Genomic DNA, 26,704 nt, shown 5'->3' on the forward strand with positions numbered 1-26,704 from the left:
GAGGAAACATGGGAAGTTTTCGGGTTTTAAGCCAAACTCCATCTCCTGTGAAAGCTACAGAGCTCTGTGTCTGTCCGAGCATTCCACACAGCCTTGAATCATGATTCAGCTGAGTAAAGAGGACTGTTAAGATTACAAAATAAATGTCTTTAAAACCATGAAATCTTCCTCCATACCTGCCTGATGCTGCTCTAGGCTAAGCTAAGGTGGTTACTCTCCCAGATTCCTGGCTCTTGGGAAGAACATAAAGTTACAGAGCTCTATGTCTGTCCGAGCATTCCACACAGCCCTGAATCATCATTCAGCTGAGTAAAGCAAGAGGACAGTTAGGATTATTAAATGAATCCTTTCAAAACCTGAAATCTCCCTCCATACCCGCCTGATGCTGCTCTAGGCTGAGCCAAGGTGGTTACTCTCCCAGAATCCTGGCTCTTGGGAAGAACATAGTTCTCCTCTTTCAGGGCTTCCTTTCCAGCTGCTTCTGAATCAGCAGCAAGCTCAGGTCCTTTGGAGTCACTCTGAAGCTTTGTCCCTGAAGAAGAAAAGCGGGAAAATGTGAAAAAAGGGGGAAGATGTGAAAAAGGGGGAATATGTGAAAAAGGGGGAAGATGTGAATTTTTGCTTCCTCCATCCAGGCACCCACCAATTATTTCACCCTTGGAATTAAACTCTGTATCCCACCAGGTTCCCAATGTGTTCAAGGCCAGTCTGGACAGGGCTTGGAGCTCCTTCCTCCCAAGCAGGGAGTGCCACTCCAGGCAGGCTGATAAATTTATTTCTCTGATGAATCCACCAAATCCCAACCACCCATCTGTGGCCATCTGACAAGGAGAAATCTGAGCACAGATCCAAAATCCAGGATTTGGGGCAATTTTCTATCAAACAGATCACCTGTAGATTTCTGGTTGTGCTAAATCACCTCCAGAGCATGTCACTTGATTTCTGTATTTATTTATCACTGGTCAGATTTGGAGGAGGAAGCAAGATTATAAAGCTGAGACCCGTTTCATGCCAGACTGTCTTGAGCCTGCAGAACTCTTGATTTGAATATTTTCTCATTTGAAAGTATTTTTGTTTTGGTTAAAAAATTGAAATTTGTAAATACGAAATGATGAGATAAAGAGAAACCTTCTTACAAACCTAAATTCATCTCAGTTTTCCCTTCTGCCTCGGTAGTTTCAGTATCAAATATGTCTTTTTGGTGGCTGCTGGGAGATGTGGTTCCAGAAATGTGTGACCTTAAAGCAGCATTCTCTTCACACTTCAGAGAGGAGAAAAGAAGTAATTAAAGTTAGAAAGCAATGGTATTAACTTACACAGGGGTGTTTGACAGGAACATTAATTTTTACAGCAAACACACACATTTCCTCAGCCACATTCATATTTATTCAGGTAACTATGAAATACTAACTGCTCATTTAAATACTAACTGCTCATTTATGCACTGCATTAAGAAGAGGCATGAGGAATGTTATATGCAATTGAAATATACAGCAACTGTATCTTTCTCCTCACCTGTAATTCAGACAAAAATTTCTTTACTCTTGCTCATTTGTTTTTTTATAAGTAACAAACAAATAAATTTAATATCGTGCACTCTGGTATAAAACTGTCAGTAGAAACTTCTTTTTATCTGTTTATACACACACTGCTTAAGGGGACAAGCCAAACAAAACCTGAATTTCTCTGTGGCTGTGATGTCAAATGCTTTTCCACTCCATTTTTTTTCATGTAAAAGCACACACACCTCAGAAGCTGGTGCATGGGAGGCTGATAATATCAGCTTTTTGTTTGGTGAGGGGATGAACAAAGAATCAGAAGGAAAAAGTAATTCTCAGTACTTGAGAAAGATGTCCAAATAAGAGTTGTGCAGTTTACCTGAACCTGTCTTCTCCCACTCCTTAATCCACCACTATCCTTGCCACAATTCCTTCCACCTTATCATTTTTTACTCAAATACACAATCTGATTGAAGGAACCGATTTGGGTTTAAAAGAATAAAGAAAAGAGGGAGCTCCTTTCACTGAAGCCTCTGAACCACTCAAACCTATGAAGTGACATTCTGCTGTTATTGACATGCCCCATCTCAGCACAGCTTCCAAAAAAAAAAACCCAAACTCACAAGTTCTTGGGTAAAAAGACAAATTCAGGATGTCTGTAAATACACCAATACATGTATTTCACTCCAGCAGGTAAATAAACAGACAATAAGTTACCTAAAAAACCTTCCAAAATGTACAGAAGGATAGAATGGTGTCTGCTAGAGGTACACAAGTCAATAAAATCTATTTTATAAGTTTAATAAATTAAATTCTGGTAATGAAACTAAATTTAATAAATTAAATTCTAGTAATTAACACCCTAGAGAAAGTCCTGAGGGTTCAGTTTTGGAGTCTGCCCTGAGGGACCTGTGCTCAGCACAGCATTCCTTACCACTTGATCTTTCCTGAATGGATATTCCAGGGACTCTTTGGCACTCAGGCTAACACTGGATCTTAAATCCTGTGTTTCCTCAGCCTCCAGTTGCTCTGCCCATGGTTCAGTGTCCAGGTTCCTGTCTGAGGCTGCCTCCTCTGCACCTGATGCATCATCATCCCCCTTCAGGAAGTCGGGATCCTCCTCGTACTCCTCGTCCACCAGCATCTCCCGCTCCTGCTCCATGCCCTGCGCTCCGACTGCCAGGAACTCACACATCTCCCAGGACTCCTGCCCATACTCCTCGTCCTTCTGAGAAAGCTGAAAGGACCTTCCCAAGTCCACACGGGGCTCATCAACCAGCTCTTCTTTGAAAGGCACCTCGTCCCTGAAACCCTGCAGAGATCATTAAAAGAATACAGATTTACACCATGTTTCCACCCTTTTAAAGCTATGCTTCATTTTCTGTTAAAACTATATCCTGATTTTTAAAATCCTTTACCTTTTGCATTTTCTAAAAGAAAATAGACTCTCTTGACTTATGATTTTAACACCAAAAGTAGACAGTGCAATTATTTTTTTCAATATAAAGAAATTTAAGTTGCACAACTTAGATGCTGCAGCAGCCATTTGGAAAAACCAATCTGGCCTGAAGTTAGGGAATGAAATTATTAATTAACACTGAAACAGCCATAGGAAAGAGTACATATAAATCTAGTTAAAGTATATCTGTGCCTCAGATATATCTGCTGTTGCTTTATGAATGCATGAATATTTCTTGAAATGCTATCAGCTAAATAAACAGCCCTAGAGTTTGCTTATGCAACACTGTCAGCAACTTAAACACCCCTCAAAAAACCCCAAATCAAAGCTATACTTGCTTGCCCCTACCTTGGATATCCCATCCAAGTTTTAACCTGGGGCAGAGGGGAAATGGAAGACCCACATACCCCAAAAAAAAAAGGATATAAATGACTGTTCATTACCTTCCAGTGCTCAAACCACAGAACAACCAACCAAAAAACAACAAAACCGAGGGAAAAGGCATAAAACCCCACTCTGAAAGATCTCACTCAGCAGTTCTTTCTCTGGGATTTGTCACGTGTTCCCCCAGCTCCCAACAACTCCCGTTTGTCCCAGATGGAATGGGGTGCTGTTCATTGGCTCTTAGTGAGGCTGCACAGGCAGCTGGGATTTCATGCCCTGCACTTATCCCATAATTTTGCCACACACTGAGAGCTTTCCCCTCTTTTCCTTCAGGCCACCAAATCCCTGTGGCCCACAGAACCCCCAACCCCAACTTCAACACCCCGAGCCCCCAGACTCCAAAAGCAATGGACAGACCCAAGGCTCCTTCCTCAAAATGTTTTTGTTTCTGCTTCCTGCCCCTTCCCAGGCTCCCCACCGCTCTGCAGCACTTCTGACCTTCGGTGTCAGGATCCTGTTTGGTCACATTTGTACAAATACAGAAGGAAAGCCCCAGACACTGCCAAGATGTTTGTACAGCTCAAGTGAGAGGCAGGAGAGAAAACAGGAGAGAGGCAGGAGCATAAGGAAACAATGCAGCCAATAGCTGGCACCAGAGCAGAACACCAGCAACCCAGAAATCAGCCCATTTTATTAATTTAATTAGCATTAAATGTCCCTTTAATCCATCTGATCTGTGTACCTCTTGCTCACAAAACCCCCAGGCTGAAGAGATCCTGATTCTCTCCATGCTCACTCCATTCCCCTCGGCTCCTGCAGCGTCGTTCTCCCAACACTTCCCCAGGTCCAGGGCACATAAATCAGCTGTGTCTGCCCAGAACCACACAGGGTTTGTGTCCCTGACCCAGCAGTTTGCTCTGCATCCTCCCTGACTGCTGCACTGCAGCACCAGACACCACCAACGCCACAGGGAATGCTGCAAACACGACACTGGAGCAAACAAAATCCTCAAATTCTGTCATTTTGGGGCTGAAATTCTGGCTGCCAGTGCCTCAGAGTGGGAGCCAGCAGAACACACCACTCCTGGCTACCTGTGTACACAGGTAAGATAATAAAAAATAATTTTGGCTACTACCAAAGCTGTCACACATGGGGTAAAACAAAAGGCAAGTAAATTCCCCTGCGGGTGTTTTGTCCAAATTGATCGTTCCAGTTTCAGGACTTTAAGGTAAAATGTTTTCTTTTAAAATACTTAATGACATTGGTTTTATTTAGGAAGCAGAAAACCAATCTAAGCTGGCAGAGGATAAATTCTCTGCAACATCTGCCATGCCTCCAGAAAACAACAAATGCCATTTTACATTGTGAAAATCAGTAAATACCATTCATCATCATCCAGGCTAATTTCTTCACAGTACATCCACATCTACCCTACAATACTTCTCCTTTTGGTGCTTCTAATCTACCATTTCAGCATTAACACAGTTTTGCATCCAGAGACAGATACACATGTTCAGCTACAAGAAAATCTGGAATTTAGTTTTCTTCCTGTGTTGGAGTTCTGCACGATCCTTTATGTGTTGTATTTTCTGGTGTAAAAAGAATACATTTACCAGCATGAATTTTGCAAAGCATTTGAGAACAGATGAAAGTTACAAGATATCCACATCTCTCCAGCTCTGCACTGGTGAGAACTGCAATATTATTGCCTATTACTCTGGTATCTGAGTTTCTCACTATCTTTAATGCCACATCCTCCCACAATAAACAGAATTATTTCTCAGATAGTAAGGACGAGGAGAGTTGAGGCAAGAGTAAAGAAATCACTCCAGAGAACATTAGAAGGCTATGAAGAAGAAAGTATTTCAGGAGTGCCTTATACTCTGAACTACTTTTTTGTTTTGCTTCATGATAATTAAAAGCATTCTGCTTCCATACTTTACTTTCTGAGCCCACCACTTCTGATTATAATAACAACACAGCATTCCTATTTCATATCCAAGGTAACCCAAGGTATTTTAATGACATAATAAATTTGATAAGGCAGTCTGGGAGCTGCATTGGTAAGTGCTCCCAATGCACTTGGCACGGCTTGCTCTTAGAGGGAATGCAATACTTTCAGCCTTATCTGAAAAACATACTGTATTTTTTTACTTTAAAACATCATTTCCTGTCTGTATAAACTGGAGTTGAACCAAAAAAAGTAACCAAATACCTGTGGAGCTTCAAGTATTACTGAGAAATTTGTGTTATCTATTGGTTCTGGAGACCCAGGGCAGCTTTTGATGCTGCTGGTTTCCACACCGTGCATTCTCTCCTCCTCTCTGCTGTCTCCCTGAAAAAGGTAATCCAAACAACGAGTCAGGAAAATGACAAAAAAAAAATCCCACATCTTTCAATAAATTAACAGGGAGAAGGAGAACCAGCCACTGGAAAAGAATTATAAAAATAGAAATTAAAAATTTGAGAAGTCAACAGCTTTTATTCTTTGAACATACTGGTTCAGATGCACTGAGACCTAAAGAGATGAGTAGGAAGGCAAGACAAATACAAGGACATGAACAATGAAATACCAATTTTTAGGAAAGGAAATAATATATTCAACAGCTTTCCTACACTCCTATTTCACAACTCCTCTACCACTTTGAATTACAAGCACTTTCTGTTAACTGGGGCTTTAATTAATTTTGCCTGGGTGCCCTTGATGAACAATACTGCAGCATTCCCCAGTAAACTACTGTTCCAAAGCCTTGATTCCAGAAAAGGGAAATTCTGCCTGAATTTACAGTCTTGACTTCAAACAGAGCAGCTTTCTTTGATGTCAATGGAGCTCAAGCAAGCCCTCAGTAGTGTTTGAGAGAGAAATGGGCTCCAGCACACGTTTAACTGGGTTGCTGAAGTGCTGGGACCACATTACACCTGTGCACACGGGTCTGCCCAGGCACATCTCCCAGCTCCACGTGGATGTCCTTGAAGGAGGAACTTGGGGATGCTGGTTTTGGATACATTTGCCAGGATTTTTGGTCCTCTCAAGACACAGCAGCTCAGCTGTTTCCCCAAACGCACACGTGCACTATACCGAATTCTCCCCACAAACCCCATGGGATGAAACAAGGAAAAAAAAAAATAAAATTAAAACCAGTTCTTACCACTAAAGGCTTGCAGATCCCAAGGGAAACAGTCCCTGGGGGCACAGATTTCAGCACTTCCACGGCCTCTGCCAGGGTGGCTCCATCCAGGTGTTTCTCATTGACGAACACCAAGCGGTCGCCCGGCAAAATCTGCCCGCCGCGCTCGGCCACGCCACCAGGCACCAGGGAGCTGATCACTATGGCTGTTCCCGCTGGATCCAAGGGGTCCTGGGGGGGAAATAACAAAAAACACCCCCAGGTGAAGGCCTTGAAAGATGATGTTTGTTTGGGGTGTGTAAGGAGCACTCAAGCACGTTCACCCTCTGGTGCTACGGGACTGAAGATGTTCAAAAAGCGCTGTCTGCCAACACTGCCAAGGTTTAGATTGTGCAAAAAGGAAGATATTCCATCACCTGCCTAATCCATTAAGAAATGTTAAGATCTGAAAGGTGACTGATACGCTGCCTGTCCTCTCCTTACACACACAGGCACAGCCAGGCCAAGCTGCAAATAGAACAACAACACTGGCAGCCTTCCACCAGCCTCCATCCAGCCTGGGACGCGCTAATGTCACAGAAAATAACCACTCTGCACGTCACCCAAGGGCTCCAGAGCAGCAGAAATGATGGCAGAAGGAACCACTGCAACGTCAGAAATGCAATTCAAAATCTGAGGCTCAAATGCAAGCCCCAAATATTGAAGAAATGGCAGCTGATGTGGGGTGTGGGACTGCAGCGTTTCTGCTCTGTCGACTCCACGTCACAACTCAGAAGTGACATTTTCTCCAGCTTAACAGGGAACAGGAGACAGCAACAGAAGAGTAACCAAGATTATTACTGAAGGCAAGGAACACTGCAGTGGTGGATACAGAGAGCGTCAAGCACAAAATATTATACACATTGTAAACTGATGCAAAGATATCCACTTCACTTAATATTTTATCCTGTATTAGCCTTTGCTTTGTCTCCTGTAACATTTCTATCATGCCTTCACTCATTAAAAAAATTATTCTCAATCCAATAAAATTATAAATTATTATATACTGGCAGAAAGATATACAAAAAAATCCATGTGGGGTTTTAATTGTTTTATATATTTTTTGTTTCCTCATTTGTTTTTTTAAGATTGCAATTATAGCCTTTCTCCCCCTTGCTAAGGGCTCATAAAGTTCAGAAATGCTCCTTGCATGAACTGGGCCTCCAAATACACAATCATGGACTATTCTTCCCTCAGGACCTGCATCTTATTCAGGGCATGGGAGGGATAAAAAAAGGGCAAAATTCAAATCACAAAGACCACCACGAATTCAGCACCTCAGTGTTAATTTGAAAACAGGAATGCTTTTTAAGCTCTTTATTTTTATATGACTATACACTGCTTTCCAAGGGCACATGTTTTTTAAGGTATGTGCAAACATATGAGGCAATGCCTGTAATATCTGTAAAAGGCTGGAATTAGAGAAGTGAAATTAGAGTTCAGCAGGAAGAGCCACGGAGGGGCTGGATACGAGTAAATAAAGATCAGCAACAATTCTCTCCCGTTCTGCTGCTCGATGATCCTGCCCTTTTACAATTTTATAATTTTACAATTTATCCGCAGTGCACACACAAGATGTTTCCTCCCGAGTGTCAGGTCCTGGCAGCCAAGCCCAGCAGGCTCCCTGCGCTCACCTCCTGTGCCAAGGTGCCCGAGCTGTCTGTGCCCAAACCTGCTGCACCTGGTGCTCAGGGAGGATTCCCTGGGCTTCCAGCAGCATCCCCTCAGGAGATTTCCAGGAACAAACCAAAGCCCAGCAAGTTCAGAAGAGGAATCCAAAGGGATTCCAAAATGGGAAGGAAAAAAAGAGCTTTAAGTGTTGGATGTGGAAAACTGAAGTTACTGATGCCCTTTTTCTTGCCAGCAAACCCCAACCACCCTGGAACCAGCACAGACTTGTAAATTGGTTTTAATCTGGGGGTTTGCTCCACTGTAAATCAGAAATAACCTTCTGGAAATTAGAAATAACCTTCTGGACACCTCAGCAGACCCAGGATCCAGAGAGGCCCTTCCCAGCAAGCAAGGCACTGCTCACATCAGGGAGGCTTTGCTGCAGAACCAAACCAGAGAGTTTTCCTACCATGGGCTCATCTTGCCGTGGCCAGGGAGGTTTGTGCTGGTTCCCTGAATGGGTGAATGCTCTCTCAGCAAAACAACACCTCTGCTGACACAACAGCTTTTATAATATGACTTTTGCTGGCTTAGCTCTATTGATAAAAAGTGAACGAAACAAACCCAGCGCTCACCCCCACCCATGCAGAAAAGCTGACAAAATTCTGTGAGTCAAGGACTGGCCCAGTGATTTTGGTGCTGGCTGAGGATGGGGCAGAACCAGGTTCAAACCCCTGCTCTGTCTGATCTAAATCAGTTATTTCTTGGATTCTGGATCAGAACCACTTAAGCAGGACATGGGACTCTCAACATCAGCTGCTTCTGTGCAGGGTCAGTGGCCCAACTACCACATCTCTGATGAGAAGCAGTCCTGCTTCAAGTCACCACTGAAATAAAAACAGTTTTGCTCAGTAAATCATCACGTTTTGGTAGGAGATAATTTAGCTGAAAGAAGTGTTCCAAAAGGAAGAGACATCCTGCAAAGCAGCAGCTCGAGGCAGAGCAGTTTTGAGGACACTGTGGTTGTTTTTCCCTGCTTCACAACACACACCCTGCACTGCAATTGCTCCATGAAGAGCAGCAGAGATCTTAAAAAAGGGGGCCCACGTTAAAAACTGTTGTGCAGGCAAGCAGGAAACAATTCCACTGCTGATTTCAAGCAGAGGGAGCTGTTGCACAGGGAGAGAGCAGCGGGATGAGCTGCACAGGGAGCGCTCAGCAGCAGCACCAGCAGGGCCAGAACCTCGGGGCTCACCAGTGCCTCAACCACGATGGGATTGCCACGAGGAGTGCAACAAAAGCTGCACAAGAAAGGCACAGACCCACTGAGCTGCAAGGTGAAATCATGTATATCCATAGTCTCTCCATATTCATGTATATCCACACTCTCTCTGTAATTTAATATTCTACCACAACCATGGATTGCACTGTGCTTTCCTTATCTAAACCAAAGGAACACTGGGATTTTTTTTGAAACCTTGCCTTATGATTTACCCTCGACCCCAAGCACAGCCTAAAGAAGCACCTGCTAAAACAACACAGCAAACACCAAATTCACATTTTCTAAATGCTGAGTGCAACTGGGCCGTGAGGGCTGTTGTCTTGTTTTTGAAAGAAAGCAGTGCTTGCAGCAGGATGAAAAACAGATCCTCTCCTTCCATACTGAGTGCAAAAGGTACAGTTTGTATATAGTTAGTGTAGTTAAAAGGCAAGTTCACCCCCACAGTGGGATTTCAGGGCTGCCTCCACGTTAACAGAGCAGCCAGAACCATTCCAAGTTACCACAGAGCACCAGTGTGAGTGACTGCACACCTACCCCGAGGCTCTACACTCACTTCACTTGGCTCAAAGTGATTTTTAGTCACCAGCAGGCAGGAACAGATTTCAGCCTCCACTTTAAAGCGAAGGCTCGTTTACTGGGATGGAGTTTGCAACTCTCCCTCCTAATCCAGAAGTGATACAATTTCAGTATTTCAAGACATTATCACATGGCTTTGTATTAGAGCACAAGGGGAGTGCGATGGACAATCCCATGTGAACTGGCCATATTAAAATGAGCACAACTCACACAAACATTAAGACTGGAAAAGACCTCCAAGATTGTAATGAACGGGCCTTGGCACATTTAAAGAGGAACTTTTACCTTTCCTGAAGGATTCCTTTACACCAATGAATCATTAATGAGCAATCAAGGGAAGACTCAGACTGCAAAGCAGTGAGAAGACAAAGCCCCTGGAGCCAAAAAGCTCATTTTTAAGAGAAAACTGACATGTTGGAAGGTTTGCCACTTGTGCCACATGCAGCAGCAGCAGCCCAGGACAGTGGCCCCCAGGTAACCCTTGGAGAACTCCTGTGCTGTAGCTGCTGCCCTCCCCTCTGTGCCATGGATTCTAGGAACTTGTTTAAAATGGCCACAGTTTATTCACACTTAGCACACCATATATTTAACTATGCTGAACCATAGGTTTTCCCTTCTCTCCCCCACCCCACTCCTCATCAAAACCCACAAACGTTTCCCGCAGTCCAGGTGTCAAATGTTTCTCCTTATTTTCAGAGCCCCGTTTGTTCTGGACTCATTTACCAGTGGAGAGTCAGGCAGGGGCCACGGCAGTTGCTGCCTCTGGGATGCCTGGGTTTGGGGCAGTGTGAAATCTTTTAAAAACCTGAGCTCTGCTAAAATGTTAAGAGTCCCAGGAGTTCAGAGAGTCCTGCGTGCAACCCTGGAGCTGCAGCTTTATTGTGGCTTTAATTACCAAAATGGGCACCAAAAACCCACACTCAGAAAGCAAACCTGAGACGGAACCAGTGCTGCTGACCTCTGGGAAGGAAAAGTGACAAGCCAGGCTGGCTGTTGCGTTGTTTCTCCCAAAAGGTGAGGTGTGCAGCAGCCAAGAGAGGGCACTCCAGGCCAGCCCAGCTCCCAGCACCGCAGGCATTCATTCCCTGCTCTCATCCCATCCCCATCCACCCATCCAGCCCCTCCCTGGGCTGAGGATGAGGAGCACTGAAACCGCAGCTCCACTGGATGGGAGCAGCTCCTGCGTTTGCCGGGGCTCTGTTTGTGTTTTGCCTTTTTTTTTTAAAGGCTCCTATGAAAATGTAAGACAAAGCTGCGGGTGACTGACATTCCCTGTGCAAAGTCACTCTCACTTAGTTACAGGCTATATTAGTTTTGGCATCACTTGAGATCTAAATCCAGCTAGCCCCGACTTCCTAGAATATTTCAGCTTTCTTCAAGCAACAAACTGCCTGCTGCCACAAAAACACACATCCAAAATAGCATGGCCAAGGATCCCAAAAGAAGCAGTTTGAAACTTTTTTTCCGCCCCATGCCATTTTTTGATTTATCTGAACATTTTTACAAGTGCCAATTTGTATACTGCAGGTTTCTGTGAGGGAGCCAAAACAAACGCCTTGGAGCTCAGAGGTCAGAGCAGCCCAGCTTCATTACATTTTGCATGGGACCACTTCCAGGTCTAACACACATATATCCATATTTAAAACTCTTCAGTGAATAAGATACCAGGCTGGAAGACTCTTAGACACAACACTGTTGATGCTGAACAAGGAAAAGACACCCGGCAACAGTGAAAAGAAGCAGAGGCATTTTATGTTTGTCTCACTGTTATGCAGAACAAAGGTAAAAGTGCACATGAGTAATGTACCTGCACGCTCAGTGTTGTGAAATTACTCAAAATACTCATCTCATTTTGTGAAGTGCCTGTGGTTCCCTCTGCAGAGCCACCCTGCACAGTGACCCCAACAATGCCAATGGCATGCGAGAGCCAGGAGTGACCAGAACCCTTTTTTGTGCCTTTGCACAGCACAAAGTGCCTCCAACACACAGGGGAGAGAGGGAGAGCCAGCTGTGAGTGAGGTCTGATTCCCTCCTTAAGGTAGCCTCACTTTAGGGCTGAGGCTCAAGGTCCAAACCCTCTGTTCACTCACTCCAACATGTTTACAGCAGTTGGAACTGCCAAAGGCACTCCAAGGCCTGGAAAAACATCCCCGAGGAAGTGCTCCACTGGTTTTCCTTAGATCCACTGCATCTGAGTGAAATTCGAGGCATTTCAGACCTGTTTCTGCCTCTTCCACTCGGGCTGCAGTCAGCAGGGCTGCTCAGGAAGGAGATTACACAACGCACAGCCTCTGGCTGTACCAGGGAAATAAACTGCAGCCCGATGTGCTGAAGCAACACAAACTTAAATACAGAGCAGCATTCAAGGAGGAACGCTGAACTTTGCTGTGATGTAAGGCAAAGCACTGGAAATAAAACATTACTATTTATTGATCTGCAGTGAGGGAATAAAGCAATGAATTTCAGAAGCTCTGGTGTGCAGCCGGCATTAATCAAAACTTCTGTTGTGGGAAATGTCAGCAAAGAAACAGGAATTCACAGGGAAGGGGGGAAAAAACAGCAACAAACCACACGGAGCCCCACCCAAAGGAGCAGAGGGAACAGCAAAATAAAGAGGAGGAGGTGGCACAATGGGTTTCCCACAGCAGGCTTTCATCATGTGGGATGTGAAATCCTATCGGCCTTGCCCAGCAAGAAGCAACACAGTGGCCGTGGGTGACTCAGCTGGGCCTGGAGAGCAGAGCACAGCTCCCTCCCCTCTGCTGAGGAGCTGGGACCCCGGGGAGCAGACCTCACACACTGCTGCTCTTCCCAAACAAAAAGATGAAAGATAGGCACTGGCTCTGGGCACTCTCAGTGTCACCCTGCACTGGACTCAGGTGCCTGCTGCTATCTTTTAATTTATCAAACTTCTCAATCCATCCAAGGCTTTATCCGCCTTTCATATTTGCTCTCGACAGAGCTAAAGTCTCAGGGATTACATTCATTAGACTCTCTTAATATCTTAGACTTTCAGACTTTCCAGCTCCAGAAAAAACACACTGAGTGCTGACTACAGGGAAAAGCCACGGAGATAAGGAAAAAAAATCCCTGAACTCATAAGGAAGTGGAGGAAAGCCACTGTGTGATGAGATAAAGAAGGGATAGAGATGTGTGGGAAAGAAGAAAAAAACACCAACAAGCCAAGGGAAAAAAGTATAAATGGTATCACCTACACAGCCTGTGCTCAGCAGGCCTTAACACAGGTTGTGGTTTGATCAGCTTTCAGATTCAAAGGATTCCTGAATTCCAAATCCAAGCACAGAGCCCAGCAGTGCTTGCACCAGCGAGGTGAGCCAGCCTCAGCACTGGTAAAAGTCTCTGGAAGTGCAGGATGTGTTTTTACACAAACCAGAGCTCTCCTCTGCATGAGAACCTTGCCTCACAAACAGCAAACACATGAATTATGGAAGACTTGCTGCAGAAAAAGCTGCAAAATAAAAGTGGGGACAGAGGACAGGCTTGGTTTTATGCAACAAGGATCTGCAAACAGTGATTTGGCCCAAAGAATCACAGAATCCCAGACTGGGCTGGGTTGAAAGGGAACTTAGAGCCCATCTCATTCCACACCTTCCACTCTCCCAGGCTGTCAGAATGCAATCCAGCCTGGCCCTGAACGCCACCAGGGATGGAAACAGGGTGGACCAGGGAGCAGACAGAAGGGCTGGCAGAAAGGTTGCAGAGAATTTTAAGGCTCCAGTGAATCACACTGAGAAGAGACAGAAATTTCCAAGTGCAACAGGATTCCTTGGATTTGGGGAGCAGCATCTTCCAGCAGGGTGAGGTACTAAGAAAACAGAACACCTCATAAGTTCCATGAGTTCTCAGGATGCTTCATGCTTATCCATCAGCACCACCATCCACCTCAAATCTCATCATTTCAGGACAAATTCTGAGCTGTCTGGGCTGAGCTCCTCCACACCCAGTGCTCCATCATCTCCACATGCCCACTGCCAGGCCTCATCCACATTATCCCAGCTTGGCTGAGATTTACCAAGTGGTTAACAGAAAATCCAACCACAGTTTTGTCCCTTTAAATTCTCGCCTTCTCTCGCAGGCAGAAGACATCTGTGGAATAATAATGAATTTCTTTGGTTTGGGGTTTTTTTGTTTTTATTAAAAGCTATTCTTTCTAGCAGGAAATGAAAAAGAACAACCAGATTGGAGAATTTGGGGGAAGAAGGGAAAACATTTCTAAAGGTTAATAGTAATAATACTGCTCAGCATTTATTTCATGGATATGCGACAAAGCAAAGAAAAACAGATGTTTTCAGTAATGCTCCAGTTTCTCTGCAAACTCAGGTATTGTCCAGAGCTGCTACAGCTCACAGGGACAGGAGGAATACTCCTACAGCTTGCTCTACAAGACAGAAAAAGGAGGGATGAGGAAAATCTCTGTCCTTTACTGGATGCAGGACAATCTGGGGATCAGCACAGCTCTGTGAGAGGCAGGTCCTGCTCAGCCAAAACCCATGGCTGAGAGAAGAACACTTTAATAACTGAATAAAGCCAAAGATAACAGCAGTGCTAATGCTAATAAATATAATGAAAAGGGACGTAACAAAAAGGGAGAGAGGAATAAAACCTGAGGAAAACAAGTGGTGCACAAATCCTGATGCCCAGCCTGTTCCTGAGCAGTGGTGCACCCCTCCTGGCTGACTCTCCCCATTTATAGATCACATAAATCATCCATCATGAGCATGATCTCCTATGGAATAGCCCTCTGGCTAGCTCAGATCACCTCTCCTGGTTCCTGGTGCTGCTCCTCACTGGCAGAGCATGGGAAACTGAGAAGTCCTTGACTCAGAGTAATCGCTACTTAGCAACAACTAAAACATTACCCTGTTATCAACATTGTTCTCATGCTGAATCCAAAACACAGCGCTGCACCAGCTACTGAGGAGGGAAATTAACTCTATCCCAGCCAAAACCACAACACCTGCTCAGTGTGCATGGAGGAAAGGCTATGGAAGTGTTTATCTGGAATTCTGTGAAGCCTTTGACGCTGTTTCCCACAGCATTCTCCTAGAAAACCTGGCATGGCAAGGATGGCCAAGAATGCCAATGGAACCTGGCTTTTGCCAGCACTGGTGTGGCAGCAGGACGAGGGGACAGCCTGGCCCCTGTGCTGGGCACTGCTGAGGTGCCTGGAATCCTGAGGTCACAAAAAGAAGGACATGGAGGGGCTGGAGCAGGTCCAGGGAAGGGAATGATCTGGGGAAGGGTCTGGATCACCAGAAGAGGCTGAGGGAGCTGGGCAGGGGCTGCAGAATCCCTGAGGAGCCGGGCAGGGGCTGCAGAATCCCTGAGGAGCTGGGCAGGGGCTGCAGAATCCCTGAGGGAGCCGGGCAGGGGCTGCAGAATCCCTGAGGAGCTGGGAAGGGGCTGCAGAATCCCTGAGGAGCTGGGCAGGGGCTGCAGAATCCATGAGGGAGCTGGGCAGGGGCTGCAGAATCCCTGAGGGAGCCGGGCAGGGGCTGCAGAATCCCTGAGGGAGCTGGGCAGGGGCTGCAGAATCCCTGAGGAGCTGGGCAGGGGCTCAGCCTGGAGCAAAGGAGGCTCAGGGGCCCTTTGGCTCTGCACAGCTCCTGACAGGAGGGCACAGCCGGTGTCCGGCCTGTGTTCATATCCAAGCTCTGCTCCAGGGAACAGGGACAGGAGCAGAGGGAACGCCCAAATTGCACCAGGGGAGGTTCAGGTTGGGTACAAAGGAAAATTCCTTCCCCAGAAAGGCTGTCCAGCCCTGGCACAGCTGCCCAGGGCAGTCCCCATCCCCGGAGGGATTGAAAAGCCCTGTGGATGTGGCACCTGGGGACACGGGGCAGTGCTGGCCTTGGCAGTGCTGATGGGGACTGTTGGTCAGAAAGGTCTCAGGACTTTCCCAACCTGAGTAATTCTATGAGATTCCTTGAGTGCCTTTCCCAACCTGAGTAATTCTATGAGATTCCTCCCTAACTTGTCATTTAGAGTGCTACTGATGGCTCCCTCCAGCCCAGTGCTAGGGAACACCCAGCCCCTAATGTGACCTCCAGGTTCTCCTGATCTCTTCCTGTGGCTCTGTCTGTATCTTGGTGTGAGACACACAGAAATCTCTTTGATTTCTTATTAAAGTGGTCTCTGCTCTCCCAAGGCATTAGTGGTGGTACAGGTTTTGGAATCCACTAATCGTGAGCACCTCAGAAACTTCTCCAGGAATGTGCCCAACTGCATTCACCCAGCTCTGAGGTCCTGGAAAGTGGTTTTTAAGCTGAACTCCAAGAGAATTTTTCAAAAAGCTACACTGAATTCAATTCATGACACACTATTAAGAATTATTTTACACATGAAGCAGCTTAATATGATTTAAAGGATGTAGAACTTTCCCATAGGGGGAGAGAAGCAAATCCTCCGTGAGATGAGTACCAACACAGCTGGTACTGAGGCTTACAGAACTTTGATGTTAATGAATGTGGATGGGTTGTAGAGATGGGAGAAAAGCTGCCTTTATCAGTTTTCCCAGTACCAAGCTGATAGCCATTGTAAAACTGCTTTTTAATACAGCTGTGCAGCTTTTGCCAGTAAGCCACAGGTTTCCATCACATGATCAGGTGAAAATGTGTTTAACAAAGACATGAATATGCTTCTTTGTTCATAACAAACTTATCACAAGAATAGACAAAGCTCAAATTATCACAAGAGGGCAAACGTTTAGCCAGCAACTTGTCAAAGCATTCCAGCCTGCATCTCACTGCTGAACAGACCAAGAAAGTAAAAAAAAAGAAAAATATAATCTACATGAATACCACCTTCTACAAATAAGAAGTCAGTTTGCTTTGCCTTTTTTTTTTTTTTTTTTTTTTTTTGTAACTCTACATCTGGAGCCTGTTTGGGGCATAAAGAAAAGAGGAAAGATATTTGGAGACACTTAAATTGCTTCACTTCCTGCCGTGAATGACTATGCAGTGATTTTGTTAGAAAAGAGAAAACAATTGTTTCCCATGCTCCCTGGGAGAAGGACAAAACACAACCTGCTGAATGTGCAGCAAAAAAGAGACTTCAGCTCTGCAGCACGAAAAACTGCTACCAATAATAAAGGGAAGGCAGGAATAAGGCAGCTGTGGGGTCCCTATTGCCAGAGCACAGGAAAATCCCTGGAGCACTGACCCAGGCGGGCACAACTCACACAATTCAGGGCAACCTGGAGCTTCTGAGGGCTGCAATGCCGCTTTCTGCTCCCGTGGATCACTTGGAGCTCCTGAGGGCTGCAATGCCTCTTTCTGCCCCCGTGGATCACTTGGAGCTCCTGAGGGCTGCAAGGCCCCTTTCTGCCCCCGTGGATCACTTGGAGCTCCTGAGGGCTGCAAGGCCCCTTTCTGCCCCCGTGGATCACTTGGAGCTCCTGAGGACTGCAATGCCCCTTTCTGCCCCCATGGATCACTTGGAGCAGATGAGTCCATGGGTTCCTCCTCCAACCAGCTCTCCAGGGCAGCAGGATTGTGCCAAAGCAAGCAGGCACTGGGGACTCATCTCTGAGCACAGACAGGGACAAACAGCATCTCCCAGTCCTTCCCAGGAGCTGTGTAAAATGCCAAACCTCCCCACTGCACCCCTCAGCCTCTCCAGTTTCATGCACTCTGGAACAGCTGCTCTAAAAAGACTCTGACTTCAAAGCACAGTAAATTAAGCTGCACATAAAGTCCATTCAGCTTTCTGTTTAATTTGATAAAAGCTCATCAGACCATTCAAGTTACCTTCTGGTCAATACTGCCTCAAGAAATCTGCAATTCAGCTACCTGTGGTTTTTCCAATATTTCTGTGAAACATTACTGACAGAATCTGTTGGCCTGCAATGCATCAGGTCTTTGCTAAATGCTGTTCCAGGGCTCAAAGAACCTGCTGGGATCTCTTCATTTTCTCTATAAGTCTTTTGGGATTTTTCTTTCCTCTTGCTCTAATGCCCGGGGGTCACAGTTGTTTTTAGACAGCATTTCTTCTCTGTTTTAACCTGATAATGTATCTTTCCATTTCTTTCTAAGGAAGAGGGATTGGTCTCAAAAACAATGGCTCAGCTCTGCCAGGAGGCTGGATGGGGCTTGGAGGGTCTGGTGGAAGGTGCAGGGTTTGGAACTGGATGAGAGCTGAGATCCCTTCCAAGCCAAACCATTCTGGGATTCTGTGATCAGCTCCAGGCCAGACAGATTTACTGTTAAGCTGGATACCTTCAGTTCTGCTGACAAAGAGCACAAAATGCACCGACTGCAGCCCCTTTCCATCAGCAGCTCCTGGGTCTCTCCTCCCCACCGGAGCTCACCTGGCACCGCCTGTGCCAGCAGCACCACATAAAGGGTGGTGAGGAGGTGAGAGGCAGAGCAGCCTCTCCAAGTGAAGGAGAGGGAAATGAGGGGAGCAGAGTGTGCTGCTCCATGGAGGAGCTGGCCACGAGGCTGAGCAGCACGGATTTTACATGGCCAGGAGACCTCTGCAGCCTTCCCACCACAGCACCAGCAAGGAAACGCTGTGCCTGGCCTAGGAGCTTTCACCAGGTCCCAACACAGTGATGACAAGAGAAAAAAATACAGAAGATTTCCTTTTAAGATGTCCTCAGTGTTTCTTATTTAAATAAAAGAAAAAAAAAATCCATCATTTCAGGAATCCACAGGATCAGCTTCCCATCCACCTCCCCTTTCGCCAACTACTCACCTTGCTGCCAGCAGAGCAGTACTCTCAAAAATTTTACATTTCCTACAACATAATTACAAATTACAACATTCAAAGGGGAAAAACCCGACTTTTTTTAGTACACAGAGACCACAGGAAAATGAAGAATATCCTATATAAATACTATCCTGCCATAGCAAAAGGGGTAACTCTACCCCAAACTTTATTGAACCTTAAAAAAAGGAAGTTTTAAGCTCTCTTTTAAGCCCTTAAATCCCTAAAGACAATCAAAAGAAAACACAGGACAAAGTAGAAATACTATTGATTATGCATAATTGGTATAATTAATTTGTAATTAGTTCATTAAAATATATAGGCATTGGAATTATGCTTGTACATTTCTGGGAATATCCTGCAAGTCACTTGGGATGTGCTTATCATTTATTTGATAGATGAAACATTATTAGAAAGACAGCCCATTAAAAATTAATATGCCAGAGTAATAATTTTCTCGATCTCAGCATTCAGTTTTCCACGTACTCAGACTCCTATTCTGCCTCACAAAGAATTTTTATTAATTCTGTTTTGCAGAGCATGACTTGGGAAGCGCAGCACTTAGGACAACTGAGGCACAGCAGCCTTTATGCTGAGCATGCAGCCAGTTTTGAGGAACAAAATGGCAAATATTATAAATTATATACCACAGGAGTGTTAGCACAAGATCTAATTCAGTTTAGGATGGAAAGGTAAAAAGCTTTGTGGTTACAAGCGCTTTGGAAGAAACTTGCAGAGCACTGGGGGCAGGCTGGCGTGTAACTGCTGAGCATTCCTGTGCTCCTGCAGTGTTCTGGCATCTCTCACTGTCAGCAATGGGTGAGCAGCACTCCAGAGCTCCCTGAACACTGCAGGGAACAGCCCCAGTCCCACCCTGGCTGGGATCCACTGGGATCCAGCATTTCAGAGGTGCTGCTCCCCTTCTGTGTGGGGCAAAGTCAGGTGGGGCAATGGAGCATCACCACTTTTCAACCCTGATGCCACTCCTCTATTCCCACCGAGCTTCCTGAAATCCCTCTAGTATTTCTGAAGTGCCATTTCAGCCAACAGATGCAGAAATAATTGGATCTGAAAGACCCAGGATAGTCACATCACCTCCTCCAAGCTGGGTATGCAACACCAAACTTTCCTTGAATTTCTGCAATGGACAGAGCCACTCCTTGTGTGTTAATTGCCAACAAAATCTCCCTCCAAAAGCATTTTCCTCCCCACTCCACCTCCACCAGCACTGTGGCAGCCTAGAAAGGCTGGTCACTCACTCAGGATGAAGACGGGCCATGGCAAGACCCGTCTTCATTGAAAAACACCTAAAAGTATTCAAAACACATTTTCTTCAAATGGAGCAAAATCAGCAGTGGATACACAGCACAAGCAGTATCACTTGCCATTATAAAGCTTGAATTTTCTCTTGTAAAACAAAGAGTATGTGCCTAAAAAAACACCTTTCATGTTTTAAAGAAGGGTCTCCAGGTCCTTTAAGGCACAATTAAACTCTGCTGTAATTCTGTGCTTCCCAGCAAGTCTGTGTTAAGAATTCCAAACACTCTCCCAGGAACCACACACAGTTTTTTTGGTTTTGTTTCTTTTTTTTTTCCCCTTGCCTCCACTGTAGCATGGACAATTATTTATTTTCTTTGCCTTGCACTCAAGGATGTGATGGATGTATTTACATAAACACACACAGAGCCACAGATATCTCTCTATAAAAATTAATCTGCAGATGATGAAAAGTGTAAAAGATCTAAGAGGCAAATCCCAAACAAAAGAACACACTTTATACACTTTATACATAAATATCTTGAAATTATAAAGATCTGAGATTAAGTGGTTTACCACTCATTTAGAATTGATTAGAATGTATTTAAATTTAGCTGAAAGTACCACAACATTGCTCGTGTATTTGCATCTGCGAATAAGTAAATAAAAAGCCTGCTATTAAAGCCTTCATTAATTCTGATTATATGAGAACTTAAAAGCAAATCTGTGTATTACTGCTCTGTAAAGACTCCCAGCAACTCTAGAGTAGAGCTGGCACTGCAACACAACATGTGTCAGCTAAAATGACTAACAGGATCTATTTTCAGTAATCTTAAATCGCACTGCTAAAATATAGAATTAATGGGTTTGCATAATACTTCAAATATTTTTTTCCCTTCTAATTCATTCCCAATTCCTGCCTTATTGTATCAAAAAGTGAATTTTATATCACTTGACATTTATGTACAACAGTTGAACACATTTCATTAAACTACAATGTTTAGGCAGCACTCAGATGTGATTTGTATATTATTATAAAGAGTGATCCAGCTATTTTATTTCCTTATAAATATGATGACTGGAGGTTTAAAAAAATATATCATGTTGACTGGAAACATGAAGAACGTTTCATTCTGACTACAGATCTTGAGAGTTTCTACATATTTAATTGAAGACAGGGTTTTTGAAAGAAGGATTCATTAATTTTAGTAGCATTTCCCTCCAACTAAAGACTTGTCCGTCAATTTCTAAGGAGTTTAACAATTAAGAATATAATAATCTCCAACTAATACCCAAGAACCTTCACTTGTCACTCTGACAGCTGAAAAGCCATTCTAAGATAAAACAAAATACAACAAAAAATCAACATTTAGTCATTAAACTCAGAGTTATGGGGTGCAGCTTGATGAAAGGTTTTGTACTTTATCATGTCCAGTAATCAGAGGTTTAGAACAGTCCATACTTTACAGAGTTGGCCCCAAAATGCATTACTTTTCCCTACAGTCCCTAGGCCCAAATGTCAAGTCCATTACTCAGTAATCAACACCACAAAACATTTTAAGGCACTGTGCAAGACAAGGGATCAAAGGGATTTTCATCATTTAGTTATACAGAAAAGTATACCTGATAGTCCAAAATGCTGAATCCCAAACCATTTTTGTCTTTCTCCAGCTCAATAACCTTCACATCAGGAGACCATAATGCCAATTCCCCTTCTTCCTCCTCAGGATTAAAGTCTTCCTCAGGTTTCACCTGGAAAAGAAAAGCTCTGGCTCAAACACCATTCTCTCAGTTCTTCAGGAACACTATTCCTTCAATATTTTGATTATTAATGATGCATACATGCCCTAAAATGTGACCTTTCATGGAATTAAAACTTCACTGAGCATTATGAATGGAGTTTTCTCCAGCTTGCTGCCTTGAGTACTCCCCTGGGCACAGGCCTCCATGTTTTGAGCATCAGAGCCCAACCTGGCACACAAATACCCGTGTATTAGCCTAATTAATTGTTAGAATATTACTAACCTGTTACACGCTGATGAACTTCAGCTGTCCCATTAGATGCATAAAGGAAAAAATAAATAGCATAAAAGATTTAACCACAGACAGCTAATAGAAAGGCCAGGCAATCAGAAAAGATGAGAAGCCAAGCTCTAAACACTTTTGCAAACAGGAGCAACCACAAGTGTCAAGCTTTGCTTTGAGACTCCAAAGCTCCTGCGATGGAAAGAAACTTCTAAGTTTCAATTTATTTTTTTTTTTCCCCCCCAGTTGTATAAAAACCCACTCAGAACACGGAAGCAATCAGCTAATGGTGGCAAGGACGTGATTTAGTGTAATTCAGAGCTCTCACTCACCTATTAAGTGTGGGCATGATGGATGGGATGTGCAGTCAGCAAAGCAGCGCCGTGATTTACCCACCTTGTCTTCCCGGGACAATGAACCTCCTCAACACCAGCCCTGCAAACCCAGGGGCTTTCCCACAGAATTTACTGTCCCTCTGCACACAGGGGGCAGGAGAAGGTTACCTGTGGCTCTGGAGGGGACGCTGCCACCACGGGGGGTTCGTCCACCCACGACTCGGTGCCGTCGCTGCAGAGCCGCCGGCAGCACACCAGGGTGAAGGGGGGAGGCACCTCCTTGAGGAAGGTGACAGCCTCTCGCCGGGACCTGCCACACAGCTGCACCCCGTTCACCTGAGGAGGGACAATTCAAAGATACACACCAGATTATTTCTTTTTTTTCTTTTTTTTTTTCCTTTTTTTCGGCGTACATTTTATCCCCACCCGAGCCTCAAAGTCTGATTTTACCTGGGGGTTCTGGCACAGCTTGCACAGTTTTATTAACATATCCTTCTGAACAATATACACATTATTGTAAAACTTCATCTCCAAGATCCTGTGACTACTGACTGCTGCATTGTGCCTCTCTAGCTTCCTCTAACTTCTCATCTGCTCACTGCTTCTCCAAGGCTAAACCTTTCCTAGAATTCTTATTTCTTTCTTTCTCACCTGTTTCTTTGTTGGGGATATTTTTTTCAGTGCTAGGCTTATGTATTTGAATTTAAAAAGATAAAAGAAATAATTTTCCCACAATATTCTTCCCAGTATTTCCCCAATATTTTAAGCAAACACAGGTCCTGAGCTCTGATCAAAAAAACTTGAAGTCAGAACCACAATTAGTTAAAAAGTTTGGCTCAATGACCTTAGAGGTATTTTCCAACCTTAATGATTCTCTGATTCTAACTTTGCCAGTTTAAAATGTGACAAAATAACAAAGTGACTGAAACTAAAACGGATCCTACAGAAAACAGGTGAGAATGTTTGTACAGTCAGAAATAAACCAATTACTGTAAGCAATTAACCAGAAAGGCCTGGCAAAGGTCAGGCTTACTATACCATAAACTCAAGATTGTGATAACAGATAATTTTTAATGGATGTTCTAATCCACAGATTTAGAAAAATAAAAAAAAAATAGATAGAGAGATAAGATAGATAGATAAGATGATAAGGTAGGTAGGTAGATTAGATAGATAGAGATAGAGAGAGAGAGAGAGAGAGATAGATAGATAGATAGATAGATAATGGTGCTTTAAAAATGGGAACTTTTTTTGCAGCTGTCCCATCTCTGGAAATGTCCAAGGCCAGGCTGGACAGGGCTTGGAGGAACCTGGGATAGTGGGAGGTGTCCCAGGGTTGGGACTGGATGGGCTTCAATGTCCCTTCCAACCCAAACCATTCTGTCACTCTGTGACTCCACTTCTCTAGGAAAACAAGAGGGGTTCCTCCTCTTTTACCTATTTTATAACATTTTATACCCTGAGGGTTCCTCTCTGCACCACAGGGGTGTCCCTAAATAGGAGGCCAGCAGGTGCCATAAATCACCTGTGTTAGCCAGCACTGCAGCCCCAAAAGAGCAGGGCTTTAACCCAGTTATTGCTGTGGACTCAACCCCAACACCTTGTGTCCTCCAGGCTGCCTTAAGCCTCTCTCACAACCAAATGCTCACAGGGCTGGAGTGCAGGCACTGGTTTGGGAATCCAAGCCTCTCCTCATCAGGAACCAAGGCACAGCAAGTGGGGATTACCTTCAGCCCTCCCCTCCATGCCCACACTGCAAAGGAGCCCACACCTGATCCAAGAAAACAGCCTGGAAACGTTCACCAGACACGGACATACCTTTGTACCTGTGCATTCGAGGTAGAGCCTCTCCATAAACCTCCCACATCTCCCTTCAATCTTATTCAAGGCTCCACTTTCGCCAACATCTGCTTCCTGATCACTTCTATTTTTTCCTGATCATTTCTATTTTTTCCTGATCATTTCTATTTTTTCCTGATCACTTCTATTTTTTCCTGATCACTTCTATTTTTTCCTGATCATTTCTATTTTTTCCTGATCACTTCTATTTTTTCCTGATCATTTCTATCTTTTCCTGATCACTTCTATTTTTTCCTGATCACTTCTATTTTTTTCCTGATCATTTCTATTTTTTCCTGATCACTTCTATTTTTTCCTGATCATTTCTATTTTTTCCTGATCACTTCTATTTTCTCCCCCACTCTGTGCTTCTTGCAGTGTCAATACAGTTTGGGCTGCTGGGAACCACAGAGCTCCTCTCCCACTCCACATCCCAGCCAAGCAGAAAAACTCAGAGTGGTGGAGCTGGCCTCCACCACGGCAAGACAAACTGCTCTGGGCTGCTTCTGCAAGAATTACAGCAAGTGCTGAGCTATCAACCTCGTCCATTAGTTAATTATTTAAGCAGAAGGATCCGCACGTAAGGATTTTTTAATGCCTGGAGAGTGGCAGCGTGGTGGAAAGCTCCCAGCGCTTCTCAGCACCCCGTGATGGATGGGGAAAAGCTGCTGAGCACCCCCAGCACACCTGGGGACTCCCATTTCTCCTCCTGAGCAGACAAGGTGCCCTACACCCACCCATTCAGCACATCAGCCCTCAAACAGCAGGGAAATGCCACAACAAAAGGGCACAAAAAAAGCAATTTACTCCTCAAAAAGAACACAGTGGAATTAGCTGAAATGAAGGGTAGGGGAGGGGCATTGTGCTGTCTGTCATAATTCAAGCACATCATTAAAAATAATCAACATTCATTCAGCTGTACATTGAAAAAAAGGAATAAAGAAAATCTCTGCTGATCATATTTTAATACCAAATGTATCAGGGCCAGGTAAGGCTGCTTGTTTGGGGAATGGGCTGTCACTTTTTCCACTGCAAACCCCTATTTAAGGGGATTTATAACTTGGCTGCAAAAATACAGTTTGGGCTAAACCTGGCACTTACAGCTTTAGCCCCAGAGCACATTTTTATTTTCTTGGGGTTTTTTTCCCCAACTCCAGAGCAGCAAAAAATTTACACTCACTAGGTCTGGGCATACCTGTGAACTTAATTCCGAGTACAGAGTAATACATAAAACTGTTAAATATACACAATTAAAGTTTCCTAAGTTACTCTACAGCACTGCATTATTGCTTTTTCTATAATTTTTTTTTTTTTTGTTTAGTGGCCAAGCAATTTAAATGACACTTCCAGCATTCCATTAATCCCTTCCTTCAGGAATCAAGGTTTCCTCCATTAAGCAATAAGAAAATGTTTTAGGTCTTAGTGATATCAGTATGAATTTTTGATGTTAGAGGGTGAAGAAGTAAAAGCAGAATAGCTGTACACCTAACAAATCAATCTTTCAGAAGGCCTAATTCTGTTTCCATTAAATGTTCTTTGCATGCACTAAAAAAAGGCTCCAATATCAAAATATTCCACAAGGAGTAAGCATGCAATAAGAAATTAATGTCTTTTCACTTGCAGGCTGAGATACCAATGGACACATGTACACACACACAAATAGGAATTATTTTAATTTTATAAAATCATTACTTTTCTGAGAAAATATGTCTGGTGTGACTCTGATAACTCCAAAGCTGCCCCAATACCTCCTTACGCACATTTAAACAAACTGAAGTGTTTGCTCATACACACAAATATCTTTCACTACTCCACAAAAAAAGTTTTATTGTGTAACTGAAACCACTGTTCCTAAGACTGCTGTAAATGTTTTAGGGGTGAGAAATATTCAGAAAGATTATCCACCACAAAAGCTAAAGCCACAGCACCACAAATAATTCAACACAAATATTATCCCTGCCCTTGTAACTCTTGACACTGATATTAAAACATTTCAGAAAAAAATACCCATGAAGTCACTGAGAGGTCACAAGAATTTGACATTTTTTCCATAAATGTGGAAGGGAACAGTGAGGACAATGAATGTGAAATCCAAAGCAAAACTCTGCTTCCACAACTAATCTGGAATAATTCTATTGCACACACAGCAGCCAAGCTAGAACTGAAGAGAAGAATTTTAAGAAGGCTAAACAAACAGGAAATAAATCATTTTTATTTTTTGTTTTATTTTTTTACCTCCAGAAGTTCATCCTCCAGTTGCAGAAGACCAAGAGCTGCAGCTGGGCCATCTGAAGCAATGGATGAGATATAATGATGTCCATCAAAAGTGTCCAGCTCAACTCCCAATCTCAGAGTGTGGATGGGTAACAGCTGCCAAAAGATAAATATAAATATGTATTTAAGTCTAAATCTTTATCTACCAGGATAAAAACAGATTTAGGATTCAGCAGCTCACCAAATGGAACCAAGATGATTAAATGTTCACAGTGACCTCTCCTGTGTTACTGTCCATAACTTCTCTTTGCAAACTGTTTGCACAA

General features: G+C 44.0%; 1 protein-coding gene across 2 annotated transcripts in view; it reads right to left on the reverse strand.

Annotated features, from left to right (window-relative positions):
- Positions 1 to 26,704, reverse strand: part of PATJ (PATJ crumbs cell polarity complex component) — a 145,627-nt gene that overhangs the window by 90,314 nt on the left and 28,609 nt on the right. For both annotated transcript variants that reach the window (XM_074545682.1, XM_074545681.1), the window contains exons 14-21: positions 26,400 to 26,534; positions 22,494 to 22,661; positions 21,589 to 21,717; positions 6,492 to 6,701; positions 5,558 to 5,677; positions 2,434 to 2,811; positions 1,141 to 1,261; positions 376 to 532 (exon numbers count right to left, since the gene is read on the reverse strand). In XM_074545682.1, the coding sequence (XP_074401783.1) occupies positions 376 to 532; positions 1,141 to 1,261; positions 2,434 to 2,811; positions 5,558 to 5,677; positions 6,492 to 6,701; positions 21,589 to 21,717; positions 22,494 to 22,661; positions 26,400 to 26,534 (1,418 nt within the window). The remainder of the gene's footprint in view (positions 1 to 375; positions 533 to 1,140; positions 1,262 to 2,433; positions 2,812 to 5,557; positions 5,678 to 6,491; positions 6,702 to 21,588; positions 21,718 to 22,493; positions 22,662 to 26,399; positions 26,535 to 26,704) is intronic.

Source organism: Zonotrichia albicollis, chromosome 8 (assembly GCF_047830755.1).
Source record: "Zonotrichia albicollis isolate bZonAlb1 chromosome 8, bZonAlb1.hap1, whole genome shotgun sequence".
NCBI lineage: Eukaryota > Metazoa > Chordata > Aves > Passeriformes > Passerellidae > Zonotrichia > Zonotrichia albicollis.